We start from the raw sequence: 26567 nt of genomic DNA, 5'->3' as shown, positions 1-26567 counted from the left end.
AAGCAGTAAGATACTCCTAAAATATAACTTCCATATCCCTATCTCTTTGCTACACTCAGAACCTGGCTTGCCACATTTCAAAAGGGAACACCTACACCTTCATCCCTGACTGAACCAAGTCTCAATAATTCACATCAAGTTGGCTTTGTTATCTGCAATTAAATCACAAACAAAAAAGGCCTTATTACAGACTGCTTGCATAAGAAGAGAATTGATGGCAATCTGCAGGAAACAAGACTCCAAAATAAACACAATTTTGGTAAAGGTACATTCACAATTCAGATATACATTGCAGAAACTAAAAACTACCGTATTTTTCGGACTATAAAACACTGCAGACTATAATACACACCTAGTTTTTGGGTAGGAAAACAAGAAAAATAAATCTGCATCTGCCTCCTAGCAATTTGCCTCCTTGCAGCAAACAGCTTGGTCAACTTCAGCACAGCCTGATTTAGCACAAGCAGCTGATTAGTGGTTGGATCACCCTCCCGGAATACCTCCAATCAGCTGTTCCAGGCTGCAGGGATCACCGCTGCCCATTGCCACCGCTGTGTGCTCCATTTTCGGCCTTTGCACATCCCATTTTTGGCTCGTTCCAGACAGTGGGGATTGCCATTGCCGCCTATTGCCACCACCTGGAACGGGCCAAAAACAGGACACATGGACACAGAAAATGGGGCATGTAGAGGCGGTGTTAGGTGGTGGCACTGATGGCTGGAGCTGATTGGCAGCGGCAATCCCCACAGCCTGGAACAGCTGATTGGAAGTATTCAGGGAGGCAGATCCAACCACCAAACAGCTGCTTGTGCTAAATCAGGCTGTGCTGAAGCTGACCAGGCTATTTGCTGCAAGGAGGCAAATTGCTGGGAGGCAGAGACCGAAGGGTGGGGGCTGCCGGGTCGTCGGGGCTTCAGCAACATTCACTCTATAAGATACACAGACATTTCCACCCAGTTGGGGGGGGGGGAGTGCATTTTATAGTCTGAAAAATACCGTAATCCATAATGTATTAAATAACCTAATCTAGATTCCCCTAGGATTTACATGTTTTTAACTAATCTGGTTGGAACCTATTGGGATTATAGTGTTTTTACATTATGAAACTTCCTTTTGGGTCATTTCTATAGCTGCACCAAATTCATTTTCCACAACAAACTAAAAAACAACACAATTTTAACTACTGTTTTTTTAAAAAAATACTGATAATATAAGCCCCAACTATGTAGCTATATTTAAAGTACTTTAAATGGATAAAATGAAAAATAATTTTAAAATCCATACTAAAGTGAAATTTAATCTTTTGGATTTTACAGTAATTAATTATCAAGTTTAGTCATACAAGTTGGAAAAGCCGGCAATAATGTGCATGAATAGAAGAATAACATGTATTCTATCCACATAATGTTAATTTAATTAAGTTCAGATGCAGAAATTGCAAGCATAAATTATAGCATTTATAGTTCTAAATACTACAGCTAGATTACAGTAGATTACTTCAACAATATATAAATGGAACCTGTTAATGACCTCGTTTACATGATGTACTAAACCAAGTTGTGATTTGGTCCATAGTTCTCGATTTACAATTGTAATTGAGCCCAGAATTATAGCCATAAATTGCTGGACTTGTTAAGCAGATCACTATGTGATATACACAATTTTATGACCTGATTTGTGGCAGTTATTAGGCAACTGCAAGGGTCATTAAGCAAATCCCTTTTAGGCAATGGACTTTTTTTTCAGAATCCAGAATCAAATGCTGGAAATTAACAAAAAGTGCTGAGAATCATGGTCATGTGACAGTGGGAATTACAAAAAGCTATAAATATGAGGCTGTTATCATGTATATGCGTGCAGCTGTCAGAACTTCAAAATTGGATTATAGGCTGTGGGAGTCTGTCATAAATTTGATTATTAATCATCTGGTCATTAAGCGAGAACTACTTGAATGTGCTTTCCTCTACCTCAAAGAGGTTGTTATTAGCCAAAATAAAAAAGAAGAAATGAGTTTCCAATTAACCAGGATTACAATAGTATTAGGAAAAGAGACTTGTGCTTGATTTATGTTTTCGATGGAAATTGGCAAAAGACCAGTAAGTCTCTTAAATATGTTTAAAACTAAAGGGTTAATATGCAATAGAATACTATTCTATGTATAAGGCCTGATTTAGTATTATATACATAACATTGGATCAATCTTTAATCTAAGTATTCTAGATCTTTAATTTATACACATTTAATAAGCAAAATAGCAAATTAGTAGAACCTGCCATCACGAACAATTTTATTGTATTAAAGGTAGGCAAAATGTTTTCAATATGGAAAAGCACATTTTGAATTCAAAATATCTACATTTAACATATGGGATATATTGGAATGTTTCAAGCATTCTGGAAAAACTTCCATATCATACTTCAACCAACAATTTCATATCCAAAACAATTGTTCTGAATTCAAGTTATCTTCCACACTAGACATAGACATTTGAGTTCAAATAATTGATTGAGAGGTGCATAAAGCCTTAAGTTTTTTTGTTTGGTTTTGGCTAAGCATAGTGTATAAATCCATTCCCTACAGTTTGTAAATTCTGATTTATTAATAAGCACTATATAAGAACCCTGTGATTGAGATTTATTTGAATTGGCATAAATAATATAGTTACGTAAGTATGCACAGAAAGCCCCTAGAGCTCTTTAAAGACTAATCCCTAATTACTAGCACTGAAGATGTTATCTAGTTTGGTTAATGATGGTCTGCAAGAAAACAACCAAGCTCAGAGCACCAAAGACCCCTCAAGGACCCTGAGCTACAGATATTCTCCTTTATTAAATACTAAACCATAATAGTATAGTTAGTTAAAACTATGTATTTCTACCTATTATTTTCTAACAGATTTTTTACAATATTTATATGTTTTATGTTTCATACACACAATTTTCAGGCTAAAATTCTTACATTTTAGTAGTAAAAAACACTAGATCCAGTGGAATATGCTTCCGAGTATACATATTTAAGACTGTACTGCAAGCATATTGCAACAAAAAGTCCTCCACATACATAACTAATCTTGTTTTGAGTAGCCTAAAAACTGTAAATCTATTTTCATGTTTAATTTTTAAAAATCTGACATACTAGCATTTTTAAAAATAAGTAATACAACAGCTAGGAATAGCACAATCCTACCTCTCTTTTCTCTTTGTTCTCTTTGTCTTCAGCATCCCTTTGCCAAACACTTTTCATATCAAAATCAAAAGGGCCCTTTTTAGGTTCATAGCTGGCTGGTTGATCCGTTTTACATTCTTCATGAATCATGTAGTCTGGAATTGCTGGAGAATGAGATCTGGAGGCAAAAATGTTACCATTATTCAATATAGCTTTTCCCATCAAAGTGCAAGACATAAACAAGCGATGAAACATTTTTTAAAATTTCAACATTCAACAAAACCATTCCCCTCATTGTAAAATTAAATTAACACTTCTCATGAAGACAGAATACTTACTTAGGGTCATTGGCTGCTTTTTTGCTATGATGTGAGTACCATTCAGGTGCACCGTAATGCCCCAGGGATACTTTTTGTGGAGTAGGAGTAAAATGTCTCAGCAAATCTTAAAGATATTTAAAAATATAAAATATATTTAAACAACTGCAAATTTTTAAAAAATATAATCAAATAAATTCTGTTTCCTGCATACTATTAGAGCAAGGAAAAATATTAAAATGATTTTATATTAACCCACTAAAGGAGAACAATATCTAAATATAAAAGAGATTTTGATGCAATCTCCTCTTTTTTTACATTTTGCTTTTAAAATCTATTGATGGGCTGTATTTGAAGTAGGAATAGCATGATGTGGAAGATAGTGTTTAACTGTTTCATATTATGCTACTGTAGATTCTTTATAAAAAATACTTTACCATGATATTTGAAAAACAAATTATTCACCTTTCAGGAAAATAAGAGAAATATTTAATATTTAAAAGAAATCAAAATGTCATATAAAAGCCTATCTCCAGAATAATTCATTTTGCTTTCCCTTCATTTTGTTTCTTCTCTGCTGTATGTATTCTAAGATATTGAGCATTCCAGAGAATCACAATCTTATTTTTTTTTAAATTAAAAAAATATTATGCTCCTGCAAACCTCAGGATTCTTCCACGCTTTCTGATCACTCCCTCTTGTACATGCCCCTTGCCAATTTGATTACATTAGCTACCAGAGACTTCGCTGAATATTGAAAATAACATATATGACAATAATTTATAAACTGGAGGTATTTGGAAATAGATTGATTTTAAAATGTAGGAGAAGTTATTTTACAGTTTTGGATAAATTTAATATTTCAATTTGATATTTCAAGGACTCTGCTCCAAGATAGCCAGATGTGAGATATTGTAATTGAGATTCAGATAAGGGAACAGTTGGGATTGTTGGTGTTATCACCCTCCTTGCTACATGATTCTGTTGCTGGATTGACAATAGAGTCCCAAGGGCTGTTGATCTTTGGGGGTTCAATTTGCTATTGGGTAACTGAGTCTGGAGAGGCTCAGAAGAGTGTGGCTTTGGTGGATCTGTCCCAAATAACTGACAGTGAGACGCATGTCAATGTTCACATGCTGGGCCTAGTTTTTATCCTGAAGTGGTGGTGGACATTAGGATCAATTGTGGACAGATTATTCCTTAGTTGTCTTTTGATTCTCTTTTGAGTCTCCCATTCCTTTAGAGAGACAGCTTATTCAATTGGCTTCCTCCAGGCAATTGATGGACCAAATGGGGTTCCAAAGAGAGCTGGGTTTTTCCCTGAAGATTTAGTGAGCAATTTGGCTCAGACCCTAACTGCTGCCTGGAGTGGATGGGTGACTGTCACCTTAGATTATATTATTCCTATATGACCTCTCATGATGCACTAACCCTAAGTGCACATTGGTTTGCTGAGGAGCTTCAGAAAATGGCATACCCAATTCCTTCAACTGTTCTTCATATGTTTTAGCCTTCAGTCCCCTAATCATCTTTGTTGCTCTTCTTTGGACTCTTGCTAGACTCCCAACATCTCTTTTATATAGTGGCAACCAAAGTGGGATGCAATATTCCAAGTGTGGTCTTACTAAGGCATTATAACATGGTATTAACACTTCACATATCTTGATTCTATTCCTTTACTAGCTGGATACCCATGCTTCTCTACGAAACCATGTGATCAGGCCAGCCCACAGGCTGGATGAGTCATGTGCTGGCCACGCCCATAAAAGGCAACTGGCAGTTGGAATAGAGTTCCTTTCAGGTAGGGAGGGGGAGTAGAACATCTAACTCCTTAGCATTGACATGTGTCAATATAATACTGTATAAGAAATATTGATGATTTGATGGTCATTTCCAAAACTCCTTTCTTAGGGAGCACCTAGAAGCCAAGTTTGTAGGCTTTACAGTTCTGGAGATTTCGTGATGAGTGAATGGTGTTTGGCTTTTATATATATAGATTAATGCAGCCTAAGGCTGTGTTGGCTTGTATGGCAACTGAAGCAGACTACTGGTTCATATATAAGTGACTGTACACTAGGGCTCCAAGATCTCTTTCACAATTACTCCTGTTGAGCCAGGTACTACCTATTCTATAGCTGTGCATTTGTTTTTTCTTGTCTAAATATAAATCTTACTTTTCTCTACACTGAATTTCATTTTGTTAGATAGGGCCCAATGTTTAACCCTGTCAAGATCCTTCTATATCTTGAGCTATCATCTGGAGTATTGGCTATTTCTGTCAGCTTGGTGTCATCTGCAAATTTGACCAGTTCCCCTTCTATCCCATCTAAGTCATTGATATTGAAAAGTACTGAGACTAAGACAGAGCCTTGCAGTACCCCGCTGGAATTGAAGCAAAAAACCAAAAATAACATTGTGTCATAAATAGCAATAGAGATCTAAGATGTTTTCTTATTGTTCAGAGTCTTAAAATGGGTAAGAGAAGCCCTTGAAAAACTAAGAACGACACTGTGAGATGGAAAAATAAAATGTTAATGCTTCCTTTTGTTATATTCTATCTTCAGTTTCCAACATTTCTAACAGTTTCTTTCTTTGTCTCCACATAAAAATACTCACATAAACCTTCTGAATAACTTTGATATTTGTTTAAATTAAATCACCTGGTCGACCACCTTGCTTTGCCAATTTTACATATTCGGAATCAGTATCCTTGATCCACTTTCTTCGACCCCCAAAGGTAATGTCATTGTGAGTATCCCCAAAATCACCAAGACCTGGAATCTGAGATGTTGGCTGTTGTGCAACTTCTGAACTAACTTGTTCCTCTGATCGTTTCAGGGGGATGTGATAATACCAATCTATAATGATAATAAATAATGGATGATAAATATGTTAAAGGCTATATGATAAAATGGGCAACACTTATAACACAATGCTTGGTTAACAAATAATGCTTTATCTATGGGAAAATATATAGACAAGGTTGAAAAAAAATGGAACTTTTTTTATACAGACAATAGCAGCAAGGGTTCTGCATGGAACAGATACGGAAGGCCTCACATATACTCATAATGTAAAAAAAGATGGTAAAATTAAGGAGTTGAGAAATTAATTGCTTTGAATAAAAAAAGAATTTTATCTAGCTTTGTTTCTTCTTGGAACCTACTCTTAGGTTTTTGTTTGAAATGGAAAGAAATGAAATTTTAACCTTAAATTTTGATTTGATTTACTTATGATGATACAAGTGTTTATGATTTATTCAAAGCATTACTGATTTTTAGGTTTTTATCTGTATCGAAATAAATTGAAAGCTATTTTTTTTCAATAGTTTTTCCCTTTTTATTTGCACTCTCCAATTTTGTTTTACCTATTCCTTTCCCTTTTAAAAACTATTTTCTTTGTTTTTTATGTTTATTTGTAATTTAATAAAGTTTTGAAAAATAATAAAATTTGGAATATATAATGACTAGAGCCTCAGTTAGCTTTTGAGTAGTGTTAGAAAAGGGCAATGCTAGGACAAAATCAAAATTGGATACAATTCCTTCAATACTGTCAGTCCTAAAACAAAAAATAATGTGGCGATTTTTCCAAGCTATGTTTATTGTTTATTTTTTCACATCTATAGACAAACTCTTTCCTGACTGATTACTCTACTATTTGTATCTATAATATACTCTATCAACTATTAGGGAGGAGTTATCTTCATCCTCTTTCTCTCACAGATATGGATTAAGCTGCCTCCTATTTCTTTGGCATGCACCTTCTCCCTAGTCTTGAAGTCTATAAAATTGGCAGTTTCCTGAGTCATTCACAGCTTGAGTATTTCTGGCATGCAGGGAAGGGCAAAATAACATTGATTATCAGATGGTTAAACAGAACACTACGCTACACTTGGTTTGGGCAAAATCTGTTTCCCAAATTTGTGTTTGGTTTCTTAAGAGAGCTTGTGGCAGGCAAGTGTCCTTGTGCTCCATAATCTCTCTTTCCACTGTCTGACCATTTCTGCTTCAGTTAAATGTGGGCATGCGCCCTAACCTATATGGGTTCCTCTGTTAAAATCCTTTCATGTTTCGCTATTGACAAGGGGAAGCAACTTGGTAATAGGCTTCCATCCTCAATTTCTACTCTCCTTTTTTCTGTAACTTCATAGTCAGAGCTGTATTAGTCCTTGCAGAGTATCTGATATTTGATTTTCACCAACTCATCTAGAATTTCATCAGCCAACCTTCCTGGAGTTGATCAATCAAGACTGCTTCATTCCACGTTAGATCTTAATTAACCAATTTGAAATTACTTGTATATTTGGAGACAGAATGTGTGCTCCTAAAAGTAGCATTAGTTGTTCGTGCTTTCACTGGGACAGAATACATAGTTTATCGATGCTGGCTAAATTTAACATATTATCCAATAAAGGTCTTTGCTGTTCTAACAATGGTATAGCCATTTAGCAGCTGCTCTATTCAGTAAACTTATGACAAACCCAACTTTAACTCCATCTGATGGAAAGTCTTCAGAGTCATATAAATGACACTGAGCCCAGAAGGTAGGAAACTGAGATAATAATAATAATAATAATAATAATAATAATAATAATAATAATAATAATAATAATAATAATAATAATAATAATAATAATAATAAATATTTATTTCTTAGCCGCACCCTCTCCCGAAGGACTCGGGGCGGCGTACAATAAAACATATAAAATACATATCTAGACAAGACATACATATAACAAAGACGTGTACTAAGACGTGTACAAGGAGGAGGTGTGCTGATGGATAAAAACAATTAAAATCACAATGTTTAAAAACCCCTAAATAAATAAATACAATTAAATTACACAAATAAAAAACCCGTCAGGAGCGATATAGTTAGATCATGGTTGAGCCAGGCCAGCTACTTGGAATAGGTGGGTCTTGAGCTTTACACGGAAGGAGCGGAGGTCAGAGGTATTCCTAATATCCGGAGGGAGGTCATTCCACAGGGCTGGGCCCGCCACAGAGAAGGCTCTACTCCTAGGCGCCGCCCCTCGGCACTGTCTGGTGGACGGCACCTGGAGGAGACCCTCTCTGTGCGAGCGGATTGGTCGCAGGGATGTATGGGGCAGAATACAATCCCGCAAGTAACTAGGTCCTGAGCCATGGAGCGCTTTAAAGATCGTTATCAAAACCTTGAAACGCACCCGATAGACCACAGGAAGCCAGTGCAGCTCGCGCAGGAACGGTGTCACATGGGAGTACCTAGTACTCCCCATAATTACCCGCGCGGCTGCGTTCTGGACCAACTGTAGCCTCCGAGTGCATTTCAAGGGAAGCCCCATGTAGAGAGCGTTACAGTAGTCCAGGCGAGATGTCACCAGTGCATGAGTGACTGTGCGTAAGGCGTCCCGGTCCAGTAGGGGGCGCAATTGGCGCACCAGGCGGACCTGGTGAAATGCCCCCCTTGCCATGGCTGTCATATGGTCATCCATTGACAGCTGGGCATCCAGGAGGACGCCCAAATTGCGCGCCCGCTCCACGGGGGCGAGTTGAATGCCCCCGATGGCCAAAGATGGAATTAATTGGCTGAACCGGGGAGCTGGTACCCACAGCCACTCCGAAGATAACCGAAGAAGCTTCTTGGATGAGACACGAAATGTCTTCAAAGAAAAACAAATTCTAGTTGCCTTTTGAAAAAGCATCTTTGTGACAATTATGACCTGAATGACTGAGAATCTCCAGAGAATTGAAGTTCCACCAAACTTTTCAACAATAGGATATTTATGATAGGGGCAAATTGCCACTCCTGCTGCTGCCTAAGTCTGTATTGCTTCAAATGAGTAAAGAAACTTGCTGAGTTAATTGACCATTTTTGGTCACCAGTTGTTCTACACTGAGTTATTGCAATGCTTTTTTTTCAAGATAAAACAAAGTTTTATTCTTAGTCAGTTAAGAGTTAAGGTGAATTGGAAACAAAGATTATTGAATGTAGAGGGTCATGATTTATTGTTGGAATGGCATGCTTTTTATGGTATAAGGGAACTAAAGCACATGGTTATTTTAGAAGACATTATATAAGGGAGGCCTTGTTATTAAACTGGGAAAAGGTTAAAAGATTACACTACTTAAAAACTCCAGCCTGGATATCAACTATTGAAGCATTTTCATATCCAATAAAATATAAAAAGGAACAACAGTAAGATATGTTGAAATATTGAATACAGAGGGTGAACTCAAATCTATTCAAGAGTTGAAACAAGAAGGAATAGAAATGAATTGGTATTCATATTTACAGATAAAATCTAGATATAATGAAGATAGAAAATTAATAGGTCTTTAGAATGAAATGACTGAGTTAGATAAAATTTTAATAGGTACTGATGAAAAAGTAATTAAAAAACTATATGGATATTTATTAGAGACTAAATTACAAGAGGAACAAGTTAAAGAAACTATGATAGCTTTGGGGAAAAACTTTGGGTATGGGATAGACTTAGAAAAATGGCAGAAATTGTTGTCTCAAAATTATAAAATGACAATGTCAACTGCATATAGAGAAAATTTGTATAAGATGTTTTACAGGTGGCATCTATCCCCAACGAGAATTACAAGAATGTCCAAGAATAAATCGGAAAAGTGTTGGAAATGTCATCAGATACTGAGTTCATACTACCACATGTGGTAGACTTGTATTGAAGCTAAAAGATACTGGACTAAAATCCACATGTAGTTGGAGAAAATGATACACAAACAAATAGACCTTAAACCAGAGATCTTTTTACTGGAAATCATACCAGAAATTTACAACAAAGACTTAAAATATTTGATTGTAAACGTTTTAACAGCAGCTATAATTGTATTTGCAAAACACTGGAAAAACGAAATGATACCAAAACAGGAAGAAGTTATTCGAAAGATAATGAAGTGCGCTGAAATGAGCAAATTGACATTTGAAATTAGAGAACAAGAAGACAAGCAATTTTATAAGATATGGGATTTGTTTTATCAATTGCTGGAAAAAAAAACCTGGAAATGAAAAATGTTTTACTTATGTTTTAATTGAGGGAGAAAAGTGAGAATACAATAATGTTGTTAAATAGACTAATAATGACACAATGTTTTAATTGAAGGAGAAAAGCGAAAATACAAAATAAAATTAGTCTATGTTGTTAAATAGACTAATAATAATACAATAAAACACTGACATATATATGAATAATTTAGAATTTTTTGTTATAAAATGAAGGACAAAGATAATAATGAATTAATGTACATTTAACAGAGAAGTGGTAATATAATATATAACTCTAAGTGCATATTATAAAGATATCCTGTTGAAAATAGTGATAGATATATAAACATAAACACATGGTAAATTCTTTTATATTGTAAAAATATTTAAAATGAGACAATGATTACATAAAGGTCCGTTGTTATTAAGCAGACAATCAAGAATGTAAGAAAATTAAGTTTATTGAAAGAAAGAAATATTAATCATAATTGAATATATGCTGTATAATGAAAGTGAGGTTTTTGGTTATATTAGATGGAAAATCTGTGATTGTATATGTAATCGAAAATATAGATGCAAAAACACTTGTAACCAAACGACATGCTGTATGTAATGGATGAAAAAATTTTAATGTTGTCTTTTATGTTTAAAAATAAAAAAATGTGAAAAAAAAAGAGTTAAGGTGAATTGGAAATAAACTGTTCTGTTTTTCAAGGTTGATGACACACACAAACACAGTACTTTAGAAGCAGGAATAGTTACTGCAATTCAGGCAGATAATGTAATTCAAATGCCCAGTAAAGAGCACTTACCTATGGTCTGAATACATTAGGATGCTGGTTCTCTAAAATCGATTGTTTCAGATTTTTTTCCACTTAAACTACATAATATTCTTGAGGGTTTTCTTTTATACCTTCTATTAAACTGCTCACAGAAGATACTGAATCCTGATTATTGCTTACAACTTTATCTGACTTCCCTATTCAGATTTGTCTATACTATCTTCAGTGGGGCCGGTTTTTCTCTATTTACATTTTAACAATTCAGCTACATAAATATAAAAACCAGATATAGTTTTATCTATTTTGTTGAACATTTCCATTTTAAGTTTTTCTGATTAATATAATTATCCTAGTTTATCAGATAAAGTTTTTTTTTAAATCCTAGACATTCTCATTTTTTCCACAAGTTTATTTTCTGGCAGCCTGCATTCAGTTGTCCATGATCTTAATACTTATATTTTGTTGTTTTCTGAGAAAGAATCCCATTTATCTGTCCTTTAATATAACTTCTGCTTAAAAGATTTTGATCAAGAATTTTAACTATTTCCACGGTTCCACTAGAGAGTCAATCAGACTATTTAATTCTATAAACCTATTTTCTTCATACTTTCTATCTTGTAAAGAATTATAGCTAATATGAACGTTGATTGAGCTTTATTCTTCCTGTCTCACATATTTCTTTTGTTTGTTTCTTCATTATCTCCATTTTGGAAGTATCATGTTTCCCCGAAAGTAAGACAGGGTCTTATATATATTTTTTGACCCATGAAATACGGCCTTGGGCTTATTCGAGGGGGAGGGCTTATTATTTTTCAGGTACAGGAAGCAGCAAGCCCACCATCTCTTTGCCTGCAGCCAAAATGACCCAAGTTCTTCTTGCATCCTGGCCTTCGCCTGTCCTGCTTGCTGGCCGCGGAACTAGATGACTGTGCTGCTCTGGCCTCGCCGGGGGGAGAAGGGCTCTTCCTGGCAGAACAAATGAACACACACACACACAGGCACGCACTCCCCCTCCAAGGCAGCCACATCCCTTCGCTAACTTGCTTTCCTGCTCCATTCTCCACTCCACGTGTAGGACAAGAAAAGTAGACTGTGCCTATGGTAAAAAAAATACCAGAAAATACCTTACAAATTCTTGCCAAAAAAAAAAAAAAGATCTTGTGAAGTTGGAAGTAGTCCCACAAACTACTTTTCTTGCCCTGCACATGGCAGTGGAGAATGGAGCAGGAAAGCAAGTTAGTGGAGAGATGTGGCTGCCTTGGGAGGGGGGGAGTTAGGGATTATCTTTCTCACACACACATATACACACCATCCTTTCCTTGGGAGTTCTGCAGACACAGAGAAGGCTTCGGATAGAGCATTTGGGGGATGTGCGTCTGTGCTGAGATCCCAAGGAAAGAACTATTACCAGGAAAAGGGGGGGGGATTTCCTCTCTTATCCTGTTCTGAGTCTGTGCTGAGCTTCAGAACAGGGTAAGAGGAAGGAAAATCTCCCCTCCCAATTTTCAAGCCGTTCGCAAAAATGCCTCTTTCCAAGCCTTCAATCCTGCAATATGCTGAAGGCTCGAAATGGAACATTTTTGCAAACTGTTTGAAAATATGGAGGGGGATATTCCTGCCTCTTCCCGTTCTGAAGGTCACAGACTGAAAACAGGATAAGAGACAAAATCCTCCCTCCCGCATGCCTTCAATCCTGCAATCCTGGATAATGTGAAGGCTTGGAATGTGGCGTTTTTCAAACATCTTGAAAATGGGGAGGGGGGATTTCGTCTCTTATCCTGTTCTCAATCTGTGCTGACCTTCAGAACAGGGGGAGAGGCAGGAATATCTCCCTCCCCATTTTCAAGCCATTTGCAAAAACACCCAATTTTGAGCCTTCAATGTGAATATGCAGGTGAGAAGTGACCTGTTGTAGGCATTAAAATCCATACACTTGGCACATTGGAAGAAGCCCTGCGAGACGCTGCTGCCGAAGTGCAGGAAATCTCCCCTCCCAACCTGCAGATCGTCCTTTCAAAGAGGAGTTTCACCAGGACGAAGAGGTGGCTGAAGGCGATGTTCATGTCGCCTTCATCCTGGTGAAACTCCTCTTTCAGGTGGGGTGGGGAGAGATTTCCTGCACTTCGGCAGCAGCATCTCCTCACATGGCTTCTTCCGATGTCCCAGGTGTATTGACTTCCATGCCTTCTTTTCCTGTTCTGTGGATGGAATTACGAGCTGTGACTGTCACTGTTAGGCAAGGAGGGCATGAGGCATTTGGGTTGTGTTGCTTGGCCTCCGGCTTCTTTTGCAGCCACAATTGGCTGCAAAAGCGACCGGAGTTTGCTGGAGGCAGAGGCCTGAGCGGCACCCATGAATCACCCTCTGTTTTGTGAACAGAGCGGCCCAGCTGATCCGATTAAGGGGCCAAGATGCCCTGAGGTGATGGGGGAAGGGAAGGGAAGGGCTGCCCCGTTCTGGCTAAACCCATCTCTTCACTAGAGCTTATTTTCAGGGGAGGGTTTATATTTTTGCATGGCCTTAGTTTCAGTATATGTCGTATTTTGGGGGAAACATGGTATATTCCTCCAATACTGTTACATTTATATAAATTATATCACAACTCCTCAATTAATTCTTTGTTTGCTATATTTCATTCATTAAATATTTCATTGAAATAACCATCAAATGTCTTCTAATACTGTTTTTAAAGGGGATGGATTTCATTTTTTCAAACCTGAATTGTAGATTTAAATGTAGAAAAATGTAGTTATTGTTGTTATAAATGTAGAAAATAATTGTTAAAAAGTGTAGCAGTTAGTTGCTCTTCTCTCCATTCCTAGCATATACTTTCTTTTCTAAAAGTAGACATTAAAGTTTAGGGCTAATCTTGGATATTTCTTCTTTACTAATACTGGTCCCTCTATGACCCATTTTAGGGATGTCTAACAATATCCTCTTCTCTTCTTTCAGATGGTGTTATCAGTACAAATAGTCCTCAACTTATGACCACAACTGAATTATGACTGTAAGTCATAGTGGTTAAATGAAATGCCCATGTAATGGTCTCACATCATATCCACAATTCCTGCTTTCCTTATTGCAGTCAATAAGTGCCCTCACTGATCATTAAGTGGAGCACAGGGTGCCTCAAAGGGTGGGGCAAAGTCCTGGGAGATGCAGGCATAGACCACACTGCAGCATCTCTCCAGATCACACATGGCCTGGACCTTCTCCAACCCTAGGCACCCCTTGCAATGCACACTTTCCCATCCAGCTGGATTCTACACCTTTGGACCTCCTCTCCAGTCACACCTTGCTCCACTTATCTTTTCCAAAGGTCATCTTTGCAAAGAAACCAGACAATCCATCTTGCAGCCTTTCTGTACAGAAGCTGCTTGTGCTATCCTGAAAGCAGGCAATGTTTTGTGAGCAGAAGCAATTCTTGGGTCACAGCTGCAGTGTCCTTGTGGTTGGTCATAAGAATGGACAGACTGCAAAATGCCTGAATAGTATGAATAGGGTGATGGAGTGGCTGTAAGTTTAGATACAAGTTCTAAGATTCCTTCTTTCAGTGCCATCATAATTTTTGAATGGTTGCTGAATGAATTGTTTTGAGTCAAAGACAACCTGTATTTTCTGACTTATCTGTGTTTCAATACAAAAGTCTAATATGGTTATTATGATTCAACTCTTCTTTTTCTCTTCTCTAACATGTCTTCCTATCTTAATGTGAAAAGTTGTAAATTCCTCTGTTTGTGCTCAGGTCTTGATAAAATATCAAAAATAGTTTTTTGTTAATCTCCCGCCAATATAGACTGCTTAATACTCAACATTTGTTATTAATTATCAGGTTCAATTTGCATTTTACTTGAATCTGATTTTGTATTTGAAAATAAAGGGATATTTTCTTTCTTCTAACTTTGTAGGGTTTCTTTATTACTTTAAATCTTTTATTCATCTCCACTACTGACCACATTTTACGCCAGTGATTGTCCGTTATCACCTCCCACCCCAATTCTTGGTTGCTTATTACAAGGCTTTATATTGTAAACTAGAGAGGATATTTATCAATGTCTTTTTTACCCATATTCCTAGGCAAAGCAGAACAAAGATCCCTTCCCTAAAACTCAACTTCCCTTCAGTTCAACATAGTCCTATCAACTTAACCCCAAAATAATTTCAAAGTAGCTCAGATTTAACAAGCTAAACATTAAATATAAAACCTGTAAATTGTATTTATTATTTATCAATATAATAAAAACAACATTTATAGCATCCACCAGCCGCAGTAGTGCAGTGGTTAGAGTGCAGTACTGCAGGCTATTTCTGCTGATTGTCAGCTGCTTGCAATTTGGCAGTTCAAATCTCACCAGGCTCAAGATTGATTCAGACTTTCATTCTTCTGAGGTGGCTAAAATGAGAACCAAATTGTTGGGAGCAATATGCTGACTCTCTAAACTGCTTAAAGAGGGCTGTAAAGCACTGTAAAGGGCTATATAAGTCTAGTGCTATTACTATAAAACTGTAGTTTATCCCTTCATCTGACTACAACCTCCCTCCATGTAAGCTTTATTGAGAGGAGGTAACAATCCTCTTAATTTATAATTGTTGGTGTCCTAACTTGCTTTCTAAACTAAGAAGTTAATGCAAATCTTTATTCTTCAATCCCACTACTGCATTCAATGTTCTTAAACTTTTTTATTTATTTAAATAAATCACTAAATTACCCCCTACTATGTCTTCCAATTCAAGGTAACTTTATGTTCTCTCAGTTATGACACCTCCTATTTAAAAATCTTGCAAAAACCTTTCTCCTTTCACTCCTACTTGTGCAACATTATTACTCCTCACTGCCTACTCAGAAATTACATATGTGCACATATGTATGTAAACATTCTTTTGGGGAAAATGTAATCCATCTTTTTAGAAGCAGAGTTTTCTTTCCTTTTAACTTGTTATAATGTCCTTATGGACATTTCCTTTTTATATTCCTTACAAATAGCATTTGGCCAATACCAAAGAATTTATATTTTGGTTTTTTCCTAATTTTTATCATTTTCATCTGTTTATAAGTATGAACAAGTTGGATAAAAATTGATTTTTTTTAAAAAAATAAAAAATTAGATTTTTAAAATTTAAATCATTTTTAAATCAAATTTATTTTAATAAAATGCTTTTGGAGTAAAACTATCTAAATATAGTTTTCTATTTAAATTACATTAATAATTTAGTTTATTTAGCATGAAATGAACTTAGTTACGTAATGAGTCTATATATTCTACAATATTTACATTTTTTGTAAACTCATTCAATGAATCCAAGCTCTGCAAGCTAAATAGAAAACTTTCATTTTGCTTGCAAATAATAATATTAAAGATTCTAACTACTAGCAAGAATGAGTCCTTACATTTAAACAGCACCTGTCATTTCAAACCCATTATGGCTGTGTCTGTTGGCAGGCATCCACTCACCTGTGGCCCACCACGTCCCTCACATTATTGTGTCACTGCCGTATCACCAGCTGTCCCATTAAAATGAATGGGACTGTCGGTGAGTCAACAGCGGGTCAGAGGAGGAGCCGCTGCAGGACAGAAATGACATTCGCTCTTTAAAAATTATGATTTAAATCGAGTTGATTTAAATCAAGCCTTTTTACTAGTGATTTAAATCAAATCCAACTTGCTTATGAATGTGGGGCAGAGTTACTAAATAGGATTTTTGTATGCATAAAGGTAATGTAGACTGTCATTTTTTCACACCAATCAATCATTTCATTATCTTTACTTTCCAACTTGAATAATAGTAGAACAACATCCATGTTACTCTAAAAATGAAGGGTTTCCATGAAAAGTTGAAAAAAAAAGGGGGCGAGGGGCAGGGAGGATACTAAAGATAAATGAATTGAAGACCAACCATGAATTCTATGATGTCAACATACAGGAACATTTCTTTAATATTAAGTTTAAAAAATTAAAGTAATTTAAAACAGAGGGCATAATGCTGTAAACACAGATAATTCAACTGGGATTTTATGTAACAATGCAGTGCCTATTAGCATGCATTCAATTGGGAGCTTTCTTGTTATGGTTTGATACCTACCAACAGAGGCTGCTTGAGACTTGGAGAGTTTAGAAAAAAATAGTCATATTGCATAATTGCTGCAGGATGAACTATATCCATAGTATCATAACAGATATATAAGAGATTTTACTGTCTGTAAAAATTGGGTAAGTAAATGACAAGTCCCCAAAAACACTGGTTACAAAGGAAAAAATAGTAAAATTTATTTTTGCAGGAAAGATTGGCTGACATCCTGTTTTATCTAAAATATTTGGTAGATAAAATAGGCAAGAAGCCAGTAATTCTGCTCAGTAAGAATATTCTAGAACAGGAGTGTAAAACTCATGGATTGTGGGCCGGATGTGGCTCATGCTGGCCATGTCCACCCACACTTAGCGAAGGGGAAAAAAGTTGTGGTACGTCACACGACGTGCTCTTTTAAGGTCAATGTCTGATTCAATGATCTCAGTATCATTCATAGAACATAAAATAGTAACCACTGTCTACTAATACTGTGCAATTATGGGTCTTGCAAAAGGTTTATGGAGGGATAGATGGATGGATGGAAGGAAGGAAGGAAGGGGTTTCTACACCACTATCAATTTAGGATATTAATTTGGGAATGGGATAAAATCAACACATTCTTAAACTTCCTTTTGCTACCCAAGATGATAGGAAGATCAGTTAACTGGTCCAAAGTTGATTAATGGTATCATCCTCATCTGGAAAGGTTAATTCCCAAGATTAAATCTTTCTGAGATCTGATTAGTAAGATTCATTCAGAAAATGGTTAAATTAAGAAAATAAGAATTTTGTTATCCTCTACATTCTACTTCTTTTTCTTTGTGTGCTTCTTAGCAGAAGAGCCAGAATAAAGTAGGAGGGAACTCTCTCAATGTACTGTAAAACTTTTTCCTGCTTCACTTTGTACCATTTCTTTACCTCATTGGCTTCTCAGATGGTTTATTTTTGGACAGAGGTCTATCAACTTTCAAGAAAACCAGTAAATCGGGAGGACACTAGAGTTAGAATTAATACAACTATGGAGGCTGAGGCCTTCATGGAAAAAAACAAAGTCCTTCTGGATAAAGCTGATGATACCACACGGGACATACAGGACACGGGAGGTGCTGGAGCCTTGCTGGGGGGGGGGGGGGAGAAGAGGCAACACCGAGAAAACTTAGATCACAAAAGTGAATTAGAAAAACAATGCAATTGCTAATACAGAGAACTTTTTCTGTTTGATATAAAATAGATTGAAATTATTTGAAGATAAAAGGCTAAAATATGCTGTCAAAATATTGTTAAGTAGTAACAACTTAATGTATTAATAAGTGAAAGTTATGAGAATTGGGGGGAGTGCCATTTCCTGCATAATGTAGCTGTCAAAATTTTTAACCTTATCCACTATCCTTTTTCCTGATTTTTTTTGTAAAACCAATAAAAATTTTGTTTGAAAGAAGAAAACCAGTAAATCCTTATTTAGAAATAGCATGAATGACAGGTTACCTATGTAGAGAATTTTCACACTGGTGATTTATCACTAACGTTCTTTAAATCCTCTGCCCCAGGCACCCAAATTCAGTGCCCAAGCCAGGTCTCATCTCAGTCTAAAGAGCATAAGTGGTGATAGTCTTTCCTCTGCTTATGTTGGGAGAGAGTGAAATAAAACCAGGAGAATCTTCTAATTTTTGCCCTTAAATTGTCCGACCATAAAGCTATAAAGTCAGGACCATTCATAAGTCTTGTTACTAAAGCAGATTATAGTTTGGCCATCATGGCAGCAAACCTTATGCCAGCATATTGTTTTTCTGATTCATGTACATTAACTCAGCTATAAGAAAGTCCTCAGTACTTTGATCTTCCAGGCAACACTAGTTTGAAAAGTACATGTAAAATATGTGACCAAAGAAAACTCCACAATTACTTTAACTTACCAACTTTTCTTATCACAGTTATCAAAACATTTCCTATTATCAATGAATTTAGGTGAAGTTAAATCTGTTAGTCATGTTGTTTTGTGCTCCCTTTTTCTAATAAGAACTCCTATGCTTAATTAAGCCAGTTCAGGAAATTGGAAGATAAGTAACTATAACTAATAAAAATAAGTAAAGGAATTAACTTTTTTTTCCAAATTTATCTTGATTGAAGTAAATATTGTTGAACGTTTTGGCATACATATTTACATGCATATGACGCTGAGCTTGTCGATCAGAAAGATTTGCAGTTTGGCAGAATCCCTAGCACTGTGTAACAGAGTGAGCTCCTGTTATTTGTCCCAGCTTCTGCCAACCTAGGAGTTCGAAAGCACGTAAAAATGTAAGTAGAAAAAACAGGAACCACTTTTGGTGGGAAGGTAACAGCATTCCGTGTGCCTTCGGCATTTAATCATGCCGGCCACATGACCATGGAGATATCTTTGGGCAGTGCTGGCTCTTCGGCTTTGAAACGGAGATGAACACTAGAGTCAGGAATGATTAGCACATATGTGCAAGGGGAACCTTTACATTTATTTATGTAATTTATTACTGTTGCTAAAATTATTGTAATAAACTTGCTATAAATCTAAATATGTAGATGATATGATATTAGGTAAATAAAGTTGATTTATTTCATCTTTAAAATATAGCTGGGCAGCTTTCAAATTGACACAAGCCAGCAGGAATTTAAGAACATCAACATCAATGTAAGGGAAGGAATCAACAAGAAGCAAGGAATTCTGATCATCCAAATGGGAAGAGATGAAATGAGCAAGATATTTGAAAATGAGCATAATGCAAACAAAGTTCAAGAACTGGTGAAAATGACCAAAAAATCTTATAGAGGGAAAAGATGTCCCAACTTAACCATAAGGTCTCTTAAAGGCGCTAGATTTTTAAAAACAGGTTCTATAATAGCATGGTTTGGTCTACATCAACTTCACTGGATCCTATTCCATAGGACAGGCATACAGAGTGCATCCGCTACAGCTGGAATATGTGATGTAATGTTTTGAAGGGAAATGCAGAAAATTTATGTTACCTCAAAATCTACTCCACCTGGGATGTATGATGCTCTGAAAAGAACCATTATCATTAAGTGCCCATGAAGTTAATGCCATAAGAGGGAAGGTACATTTTTTCTTAAATATTTCTTGCAATTTTACCAATTATTGTTCATGTTACTTATAAGTTGTCTTGTTAGCATAACTATTTAAAAAGATGGCATAGAAGCATCAGTAATTCTGACAGAAAAAAATAATATGTATTAGAATTAGATAGTCATACTAGGCTATGGTAAATTAAAGTTTAGAGGAAAGGAGAAAAAAAAACCCCTCCAAAACCTTACATTTGAGTACATAATAGCAATAGCACTTAAACTTATATACTGTTTCATACCTCTCTAAGCGGTTTACAGAGTCAGCTTAGGGCCCTCAACAATCTGTAACATTTCTTTGGCCCTTTCCACATGGAACCTCCACAGGAATCTGTGGCTATGACTGCCAACCCACTCGTGCTGGCAGAGGAAGCATGTTGCAGGCCCTGTCACCCCGATTATTCCAGGTGGCGGGGTCCAGGAGAAGACCCTTCTGTACTGTTGCTCCTGCATTCTGGAACGTTTTGCCCCCCCCCCCCTCCAATGTAAGGTTGGCCCCAACACTTCTATCCTTTCGTAAAGGCCTAAAGATGTAGCTCTGCCAGTTGGATTGGGTTCCAATGGGGGAACTGCCCAGTGGAGATGGTTGATTGAGTAATAATAGATTTCCCCCTCAACCCACTCTTTCCTGGTTCTCCCCATGTGTCCTTAGATTTTAATTTTGGTTTTAATATGTTTTAATGTATATGTAGTGATATATTTTTATGATTCTAAGCTGTCCATAGTTACTCTATGGTAAGATCAGTAGCCAATACATTTTATGAATAAATAAATAAATTATCTGTACTTTTCCATTCCTTTTAGATTAACAAAGGTGTAAATTAGGATCTGTTTAGTTCAGTTTATTGAGTATATTTTACTTCATGTTGCATATCTTATGATAATAACATTCACATTGTTTTAAATATAAGCTATCCAAGGATTCAGTTTTTCCATTTAAAAAAAAATCACATAAGAATAAACAGTGTACTTGCCACATGGTGCATATCGATCTGTAGGTCCATGCGACTCTTTATTTGTATTCCTCATACCTGTGCAGTGCAAAAAGTTCAAATTAAACATTTCACCAGACATCCTATGTTCTCTGCCCTATGGGGATAAATGCAGGTTTCCCCCCCCCCTATAAATACTTTCCCTGTATTTACACCTGCAATTTACTCCAATCTTCTTTTCAATACTAAACTAAAGATTTATTGGTGACTATATGTAGTTTATATTTTCAAAAAGCCAGTGATGTATTTCAAATACTTAAGGCAAAAAGCGTAAGCTTGGGCTTCTTTAAAAGTGGTTAATAATCAGCCGGAATCCAGTATCTGGAAGGAACTTTAATGGCCAAAGGGTTCACTAGACAATGGGCAACACATCACAATTCTCATACCTTTACCCTTGCTATCTTCACTTGCACAGCACAACACACTCTCCCTGCTATTACTAATACAGATGGAAGGCAGGAAACAGAAATGAAGTTTTGCTTGTAGTAGATCATAAAGCAGATATTTAACGGATATAGCACTGCTCACCCCTGATTTAATATATCAATAAAATCTGCACAGCAGATTTTAAATTTTTCGCAGATAAAAAACAAAAGAAGCAGGGGTGTGGAGAGGAAAAAGACACAGACACGAAATCACAATATCTAAAATTCTCCGATTTTTAATCCCATCAACTCTCACCAGTATTATTTCAGTAAAAGAAAATCCTCTCCTGAATGATCTGGTCTCAAAACCAAGGGCAGACCGTGAAGCTCACCTCCGACCCAATGTTTTTGGTCATTCTCGGGAGGCCAGGTTGCCTACCTCGCAAGCATGTTGTGAGGAAAAAACGAACTCTTTCCCTGACTCTGACAAGGCGGACTCCCACGGGTGACAAAATAAGGAGGAAACGAGAGGGGGTGCTTCTCGCTCTACCGTATTTGTAAGCTTTATTGTGAATTAGGTTCTCCTCTGACTGGCAAAAAATGTACCGAGAATCCCTGCAGGCAAACGCATTCGCTCACACGCCCAGCACCGACATCCACCGCCGCTGCCCGCCTTGCTGGTAGCGCTTGGGGTCGGGGAAGAGGGGGTCGAACCTGTCGCACTCAGTGCCTTCCCGCCGTCCGCGAAGTTCGAAGCGAAACGACGAGTCGCGCAAGCGAAGCGGGGGGGGGGGGGGCGGTCCTTAAGGAGCTGCAACAACAATCCCTGCTGCTATAGCAACGCAAAACATTCCGCCACCCGCTGCCGCTCGCTGGCTGTTGGTCTGGCGGTCCCGGGAGCGCGCGGAGAGAAAAATGAGGAGATTAGAGAGAGGCGGCCCTAATTGCCTCCCTTCAGCCAATCAGAAGGCAGGCCGACGCCGGTGATTGCTGGCTGCTTGGCCAAAGAAGCGGCGGTGGGAGCTTTTCAGCCCCGCGAGGTGAGGCGCGGTTGCCCTTCCTGCCCTCAGACCGCTCAAGGGCCGTTGAGTCGCCGTTCCCTTGGCTCTTTGGCTTAACCCTCATTTTGCAGCCTTTTGCTGGCCGCTGAAAGGTGTTTAGCCTTGGGAGGCAAGGGAAGCATGGCTGGGACGCTAGGATTAAGTCTGGTGCCGCTTATAAAAGTTGCTGGATTCCTTGGCCGCTTCCACAACCTTCTCTCAGGGTCGCTGCCAAACTACACGGGACGATCCTCATCCTTGCTTTTGCGGCAAGAGAGACTGGCGGGATGTGGACCCGTGTTCGCGTGTGTAAAATAATAACAATGTGTTAATGTACACGTTACCATCTCCTTTCCAGATATTATTTGCAGTTGTAAGGTGTATCCATTCACAAGCTTTGCAAGTATTGATTTAAGTTCAATTGCAATGTTTAAAAGAAGACAATTAAAAGTGAAAATAATTAATGCAGAAATATAATAAATATCAGAAAGTGACAAAGCAATAACTAAAATGGAACAATTCGTGTTTAGTATATGGAGGATGAGAGACGAACCATAAAAAACAAAGTAAATTGAATCATTTTAATCAAATAAGGATTTGAATCTTGGAACTGTTACAAATCTTACAATGGTAGAAGTGCAAATAATGGGTTTAAATAAATTATTTCCAAAGTTATCTAAGATAACTTTAAATGCTTCTTTAATAGGTGGAATGTACCGATCTTTGGACCAGCACAAGAGTACTATACCATTCATTTTCCATCTTTTGGTTAAGCCTTTCACCTTTATTCTTCCTCCCATTGTGGAATATTTTACTTAAATTTCATTGTAGATTTAAAAATACCACTAAAGCGGTGAAAATGAATTACTTTGCTGTAGAACCTTTTGAACAAATTATCTCTTAATTCATGTGTCATTCTAACTGACATTTTTAAAAGCCCGCTTGACTGGAGGAAAAATCTGATGATTGTCATGTAGGCTATGGGTATTGATGGGAGCAAGGTGGGTCCTCACTGAGTAACTCTTTTTAATAACAAGGAGTGCCTTTGATTAATGTGTCTAGGTCAGGGGTGTCAAACTCGATTTCATTGAGGGTCGCATCATGATTGTGTTTGATCGAGGGGGGGGGGAGGGAGGGGAGCATGGCTGGGGCCAGCTCCATGTCACTTGTGTTGGGCTGGCCAGGCTGGGCAGATCCATTGTTTCCAGTAGAGGGAGGCAAGATCAGGGAGAGCGCCAAACTATGGCCTTCTGCAGCCCTCTGTCAGTGAAAACAGAGCTTGGGAGGTGCTATGCTCAGCCTCCCAAACTCTGTTTTTGCTAGCAGAGGCACCGTGGGCCAGTCCTTCACTGGCCAGATTTAAGCCCCCCGCAGGCCTTGAGTTTGACATCCCTTGTCTAATTTTTTAAAAAACAATATTAAATTCTGATAAGGACTGGTTGGAAGATATGCTAAATTTTGATAAGAACAAGTTGAAAGCAGCCAGAGGGAGAAATTACCCAGAAATTTACTAAAAATTTTAATAATCTGAAAACTTATTATAATGCTGGAAACACAAGCTTGAATATTCAATTAGTCCAGGGGGGAAATCCTACTGGTTCGGCCCGGTTCGGACAAACCAGGGATAAAAATCCCTGTGGCCCCACCCTCGCCCACCTGCCTGCTCACTCACCGCTTCCGGCCGCTTGGTGCTTCACTCCCCCCCCCAATATAAGGTCCCTTTGCCACATGGCCCAACAACTCGGTTCGCCTGCTTGACCCCTGCTCAATCAGAAGCCTCTCCTAGAACTTCTAAGAAGCCTTGCTGACAGCTGCCCACTCAAACAGGTAAGCATTGTCAGTTGTGACAGTGTTCCCCCCGCCCCAGCTCCCCGGGCTCCCCTGCGTGGCGTGGCTAAGCCGCCTGGCTAACTACCAACTTTCCCCCTAGCTTCCAGCTTGCTTACCTTGGCTCTTTGGACCGAATCTCCAACTTCCTTGCTGTTTGAAGAACGCCTGCCTTGCTGTTCGCCTGCTCAGCTCCTTTTGTAATCCCCGGCTTTCTGTCTGCAATCCGTTTCATTGGCTAGCAACTAACTCTGCTTGCAATTCATCTCTCCGGCTAGCAACTGAATCTGCCTGCCTACCCTGTGCCTTCAATTGGGTAAGTACAGTAAGTGGTTGTTTTTTTTTCTTTAAAAAAAGGTTACTTGGTTTTTTTTTAGGATATTTTTTTAGGAAATAATAGCCATTTAAAATTTATAAAGTTTTAGCTGCTTTTACATTTTTAGATTTGTGCAGCTTCCTGAGTTTTTGTGTGTTTCTGTAGTGTTTCACATTCACTACACGAATGTGAAACACAGCAAGATTTATGTGACATTTTGTGCTTGTGATACTTGGTTTTGTGAGTTCTCTGTGAGTTTCCTGCTTGTTGTTGCAGGGGACATTTTGTGTGCTTTTACATTGTGTGAGAGTTGCACAATGGCATTGTGTTTTTGTTAAGTGTGAAAGTTGCTTTTTGAGCTCTTTGTGGCTCTGTGAATTTCCTGCTTGTGATGGGCCATTTTGTGTGCTTTTCCAATTCTGCTTGGGCAGGGGGTTGGACTAGATGACCTCCAAGGTCCCTTCCAACTCTGTTCATTTGTTAACTTGTTAAATTTGTTACGTCTGTTAAGTCTTGTTGTGGGGGCCAGTTTCTGTGAGGTACAGCTGCTTTTGCATTGTGTGTGAGTTGCGCAATGTTGTGAGTCAATTGTATTGTTTTTGTGTAGTGTGAAAGTTGCTTTTTGAGCTCTTTGTGGCTCTGAGTTTCCTGCTTGTGGCAGGGGCTCTTGTGTGTAAGGTGCAGCTGCTTCTGCATTGTGTGTGTTGTGTTGCTTTTGTGTTGTTTTGGTGTTAAAACTAGTTTCTTATGTTTTTGTGTCTTGTGTGCTTTTGTATTGCTTCCATCACTGTTCTTTTTCTTCCTTTTGCAGTAGCAGCCTTTACCAGCAAGGATGAAAAGGCAACAAACCTTGGTCGGTTACTTGGCCAAGAAACCAAAACTGTCACAACAACCATCAGAATTGACTTTGGATGATCCAAAGCACCACCACTTCCACCACTTGAACTTGGGCTCAGAGAAAGCAGCAAGCCAAGTATTGAGTCACCCAAGCCCGAAATTGAAATAATTCTCCCTGACTGTTGGACATGGCAGCAATATAGCAACTTCCAAGAAAAGTGTCTGGGATTGGATGTGTCAAACAAGGAACTAGGTTGCAAGTATTGTGCAAAACATGACTTCGCAATAGAGAATGGCTTTCATGTGTCCAAAGAACGGAAGCATTTCAAGATTGAGGCAGCTGGGAAAAATAAGGAAGTGCAGCAGGCGTCTCTACGGAAGAAAATGAGAGAACATTTCACATCGAAATCACATACCATTTGTAGAGACAACGTCAAACAAGGAGAGCAGGATGCCATAACAAAAGCAATGGAGAAAATATCTGGAAAGCGTTTAGACACCACTTCTAAAATGTTCAAAACTGTTTACAGCCTAGCAAAAGCATATAAACCAATTTCAAGCATAGAAGAATTGATCCAGTTGAAAACTGAAAATGGAATAGATTTGGGAATAGAATTGCATTCAAGGCCAAAAATAGTTGAGTGCATTGCTAGTGAAATTAAAAACGAGATGTTTTCCAGCATCATTGCACAGAACTTGAAAATATGCTTGATCATTGATGAAGCCTCAATGGTATCCTGCAAACCATTTTTGATA

At 37.7% G+C, this 26567-nt stretch overlaps 1 protein-coding gene across 3 annotated transcripts in view; it reads right to left on the bottom strand.

Annotated features, from left to right (window-relative positions):
- LOC309382242 (uncharacterized protein C7orf57) overlaps positions 1 to 22683 on the bottom strand; it is a 44698-nt gene extending 22015 nt beyond the window's left edge. For 2 of the 3 annotated variants that reach the window (XM_081933831.1, XM_081933833.1), the window contains exons 1-5: positions 22383 to 22683; positions 21409 to 21465; positions 6143 to 6340; positions 3504 to 3609; positions 3187 to 3343 (exon numbers count right to left, since the gene is read on the bottom strand). In XM_081933831.1, the coding sequence (XP_081789957.1) occupies positions 3187 to 3343; positions 3504 to 3609; positions 6143 to 6340; positions 21409 to 21465; positions 22383 to 22422 (558 nt within the window). In that variant the 5' untranslated portion in view covers positions 22423 to 22683. The remainder of the gene's footprint in view (positions 1 to 3186; positions 3344 to 3503; positions 3610 to 6142; positions 6341 to 21408; positions 21466 to 22382) is intronic. The other variant, XM_081933832.1, reaches the window with a different exon arrangement.
- Between the last annotated feature and the right edge of the window lie 3884 nt (positions 22684 to 26567).

This window comes from Natrix helvetica (assembly GCF_964273705.1).
Source record: "Natrix helvetica genome assembly, chromosome: Z".
NCBI classification, from domain to species: Eukaryota; Metazoa; Chordata; class Lepidosauria; order Squamata; family Natricidae; genus Natrix; species Natrix helvetica.
This window is presented reverse-complemented; position numbering and strand designations above follow the sequence as displayed.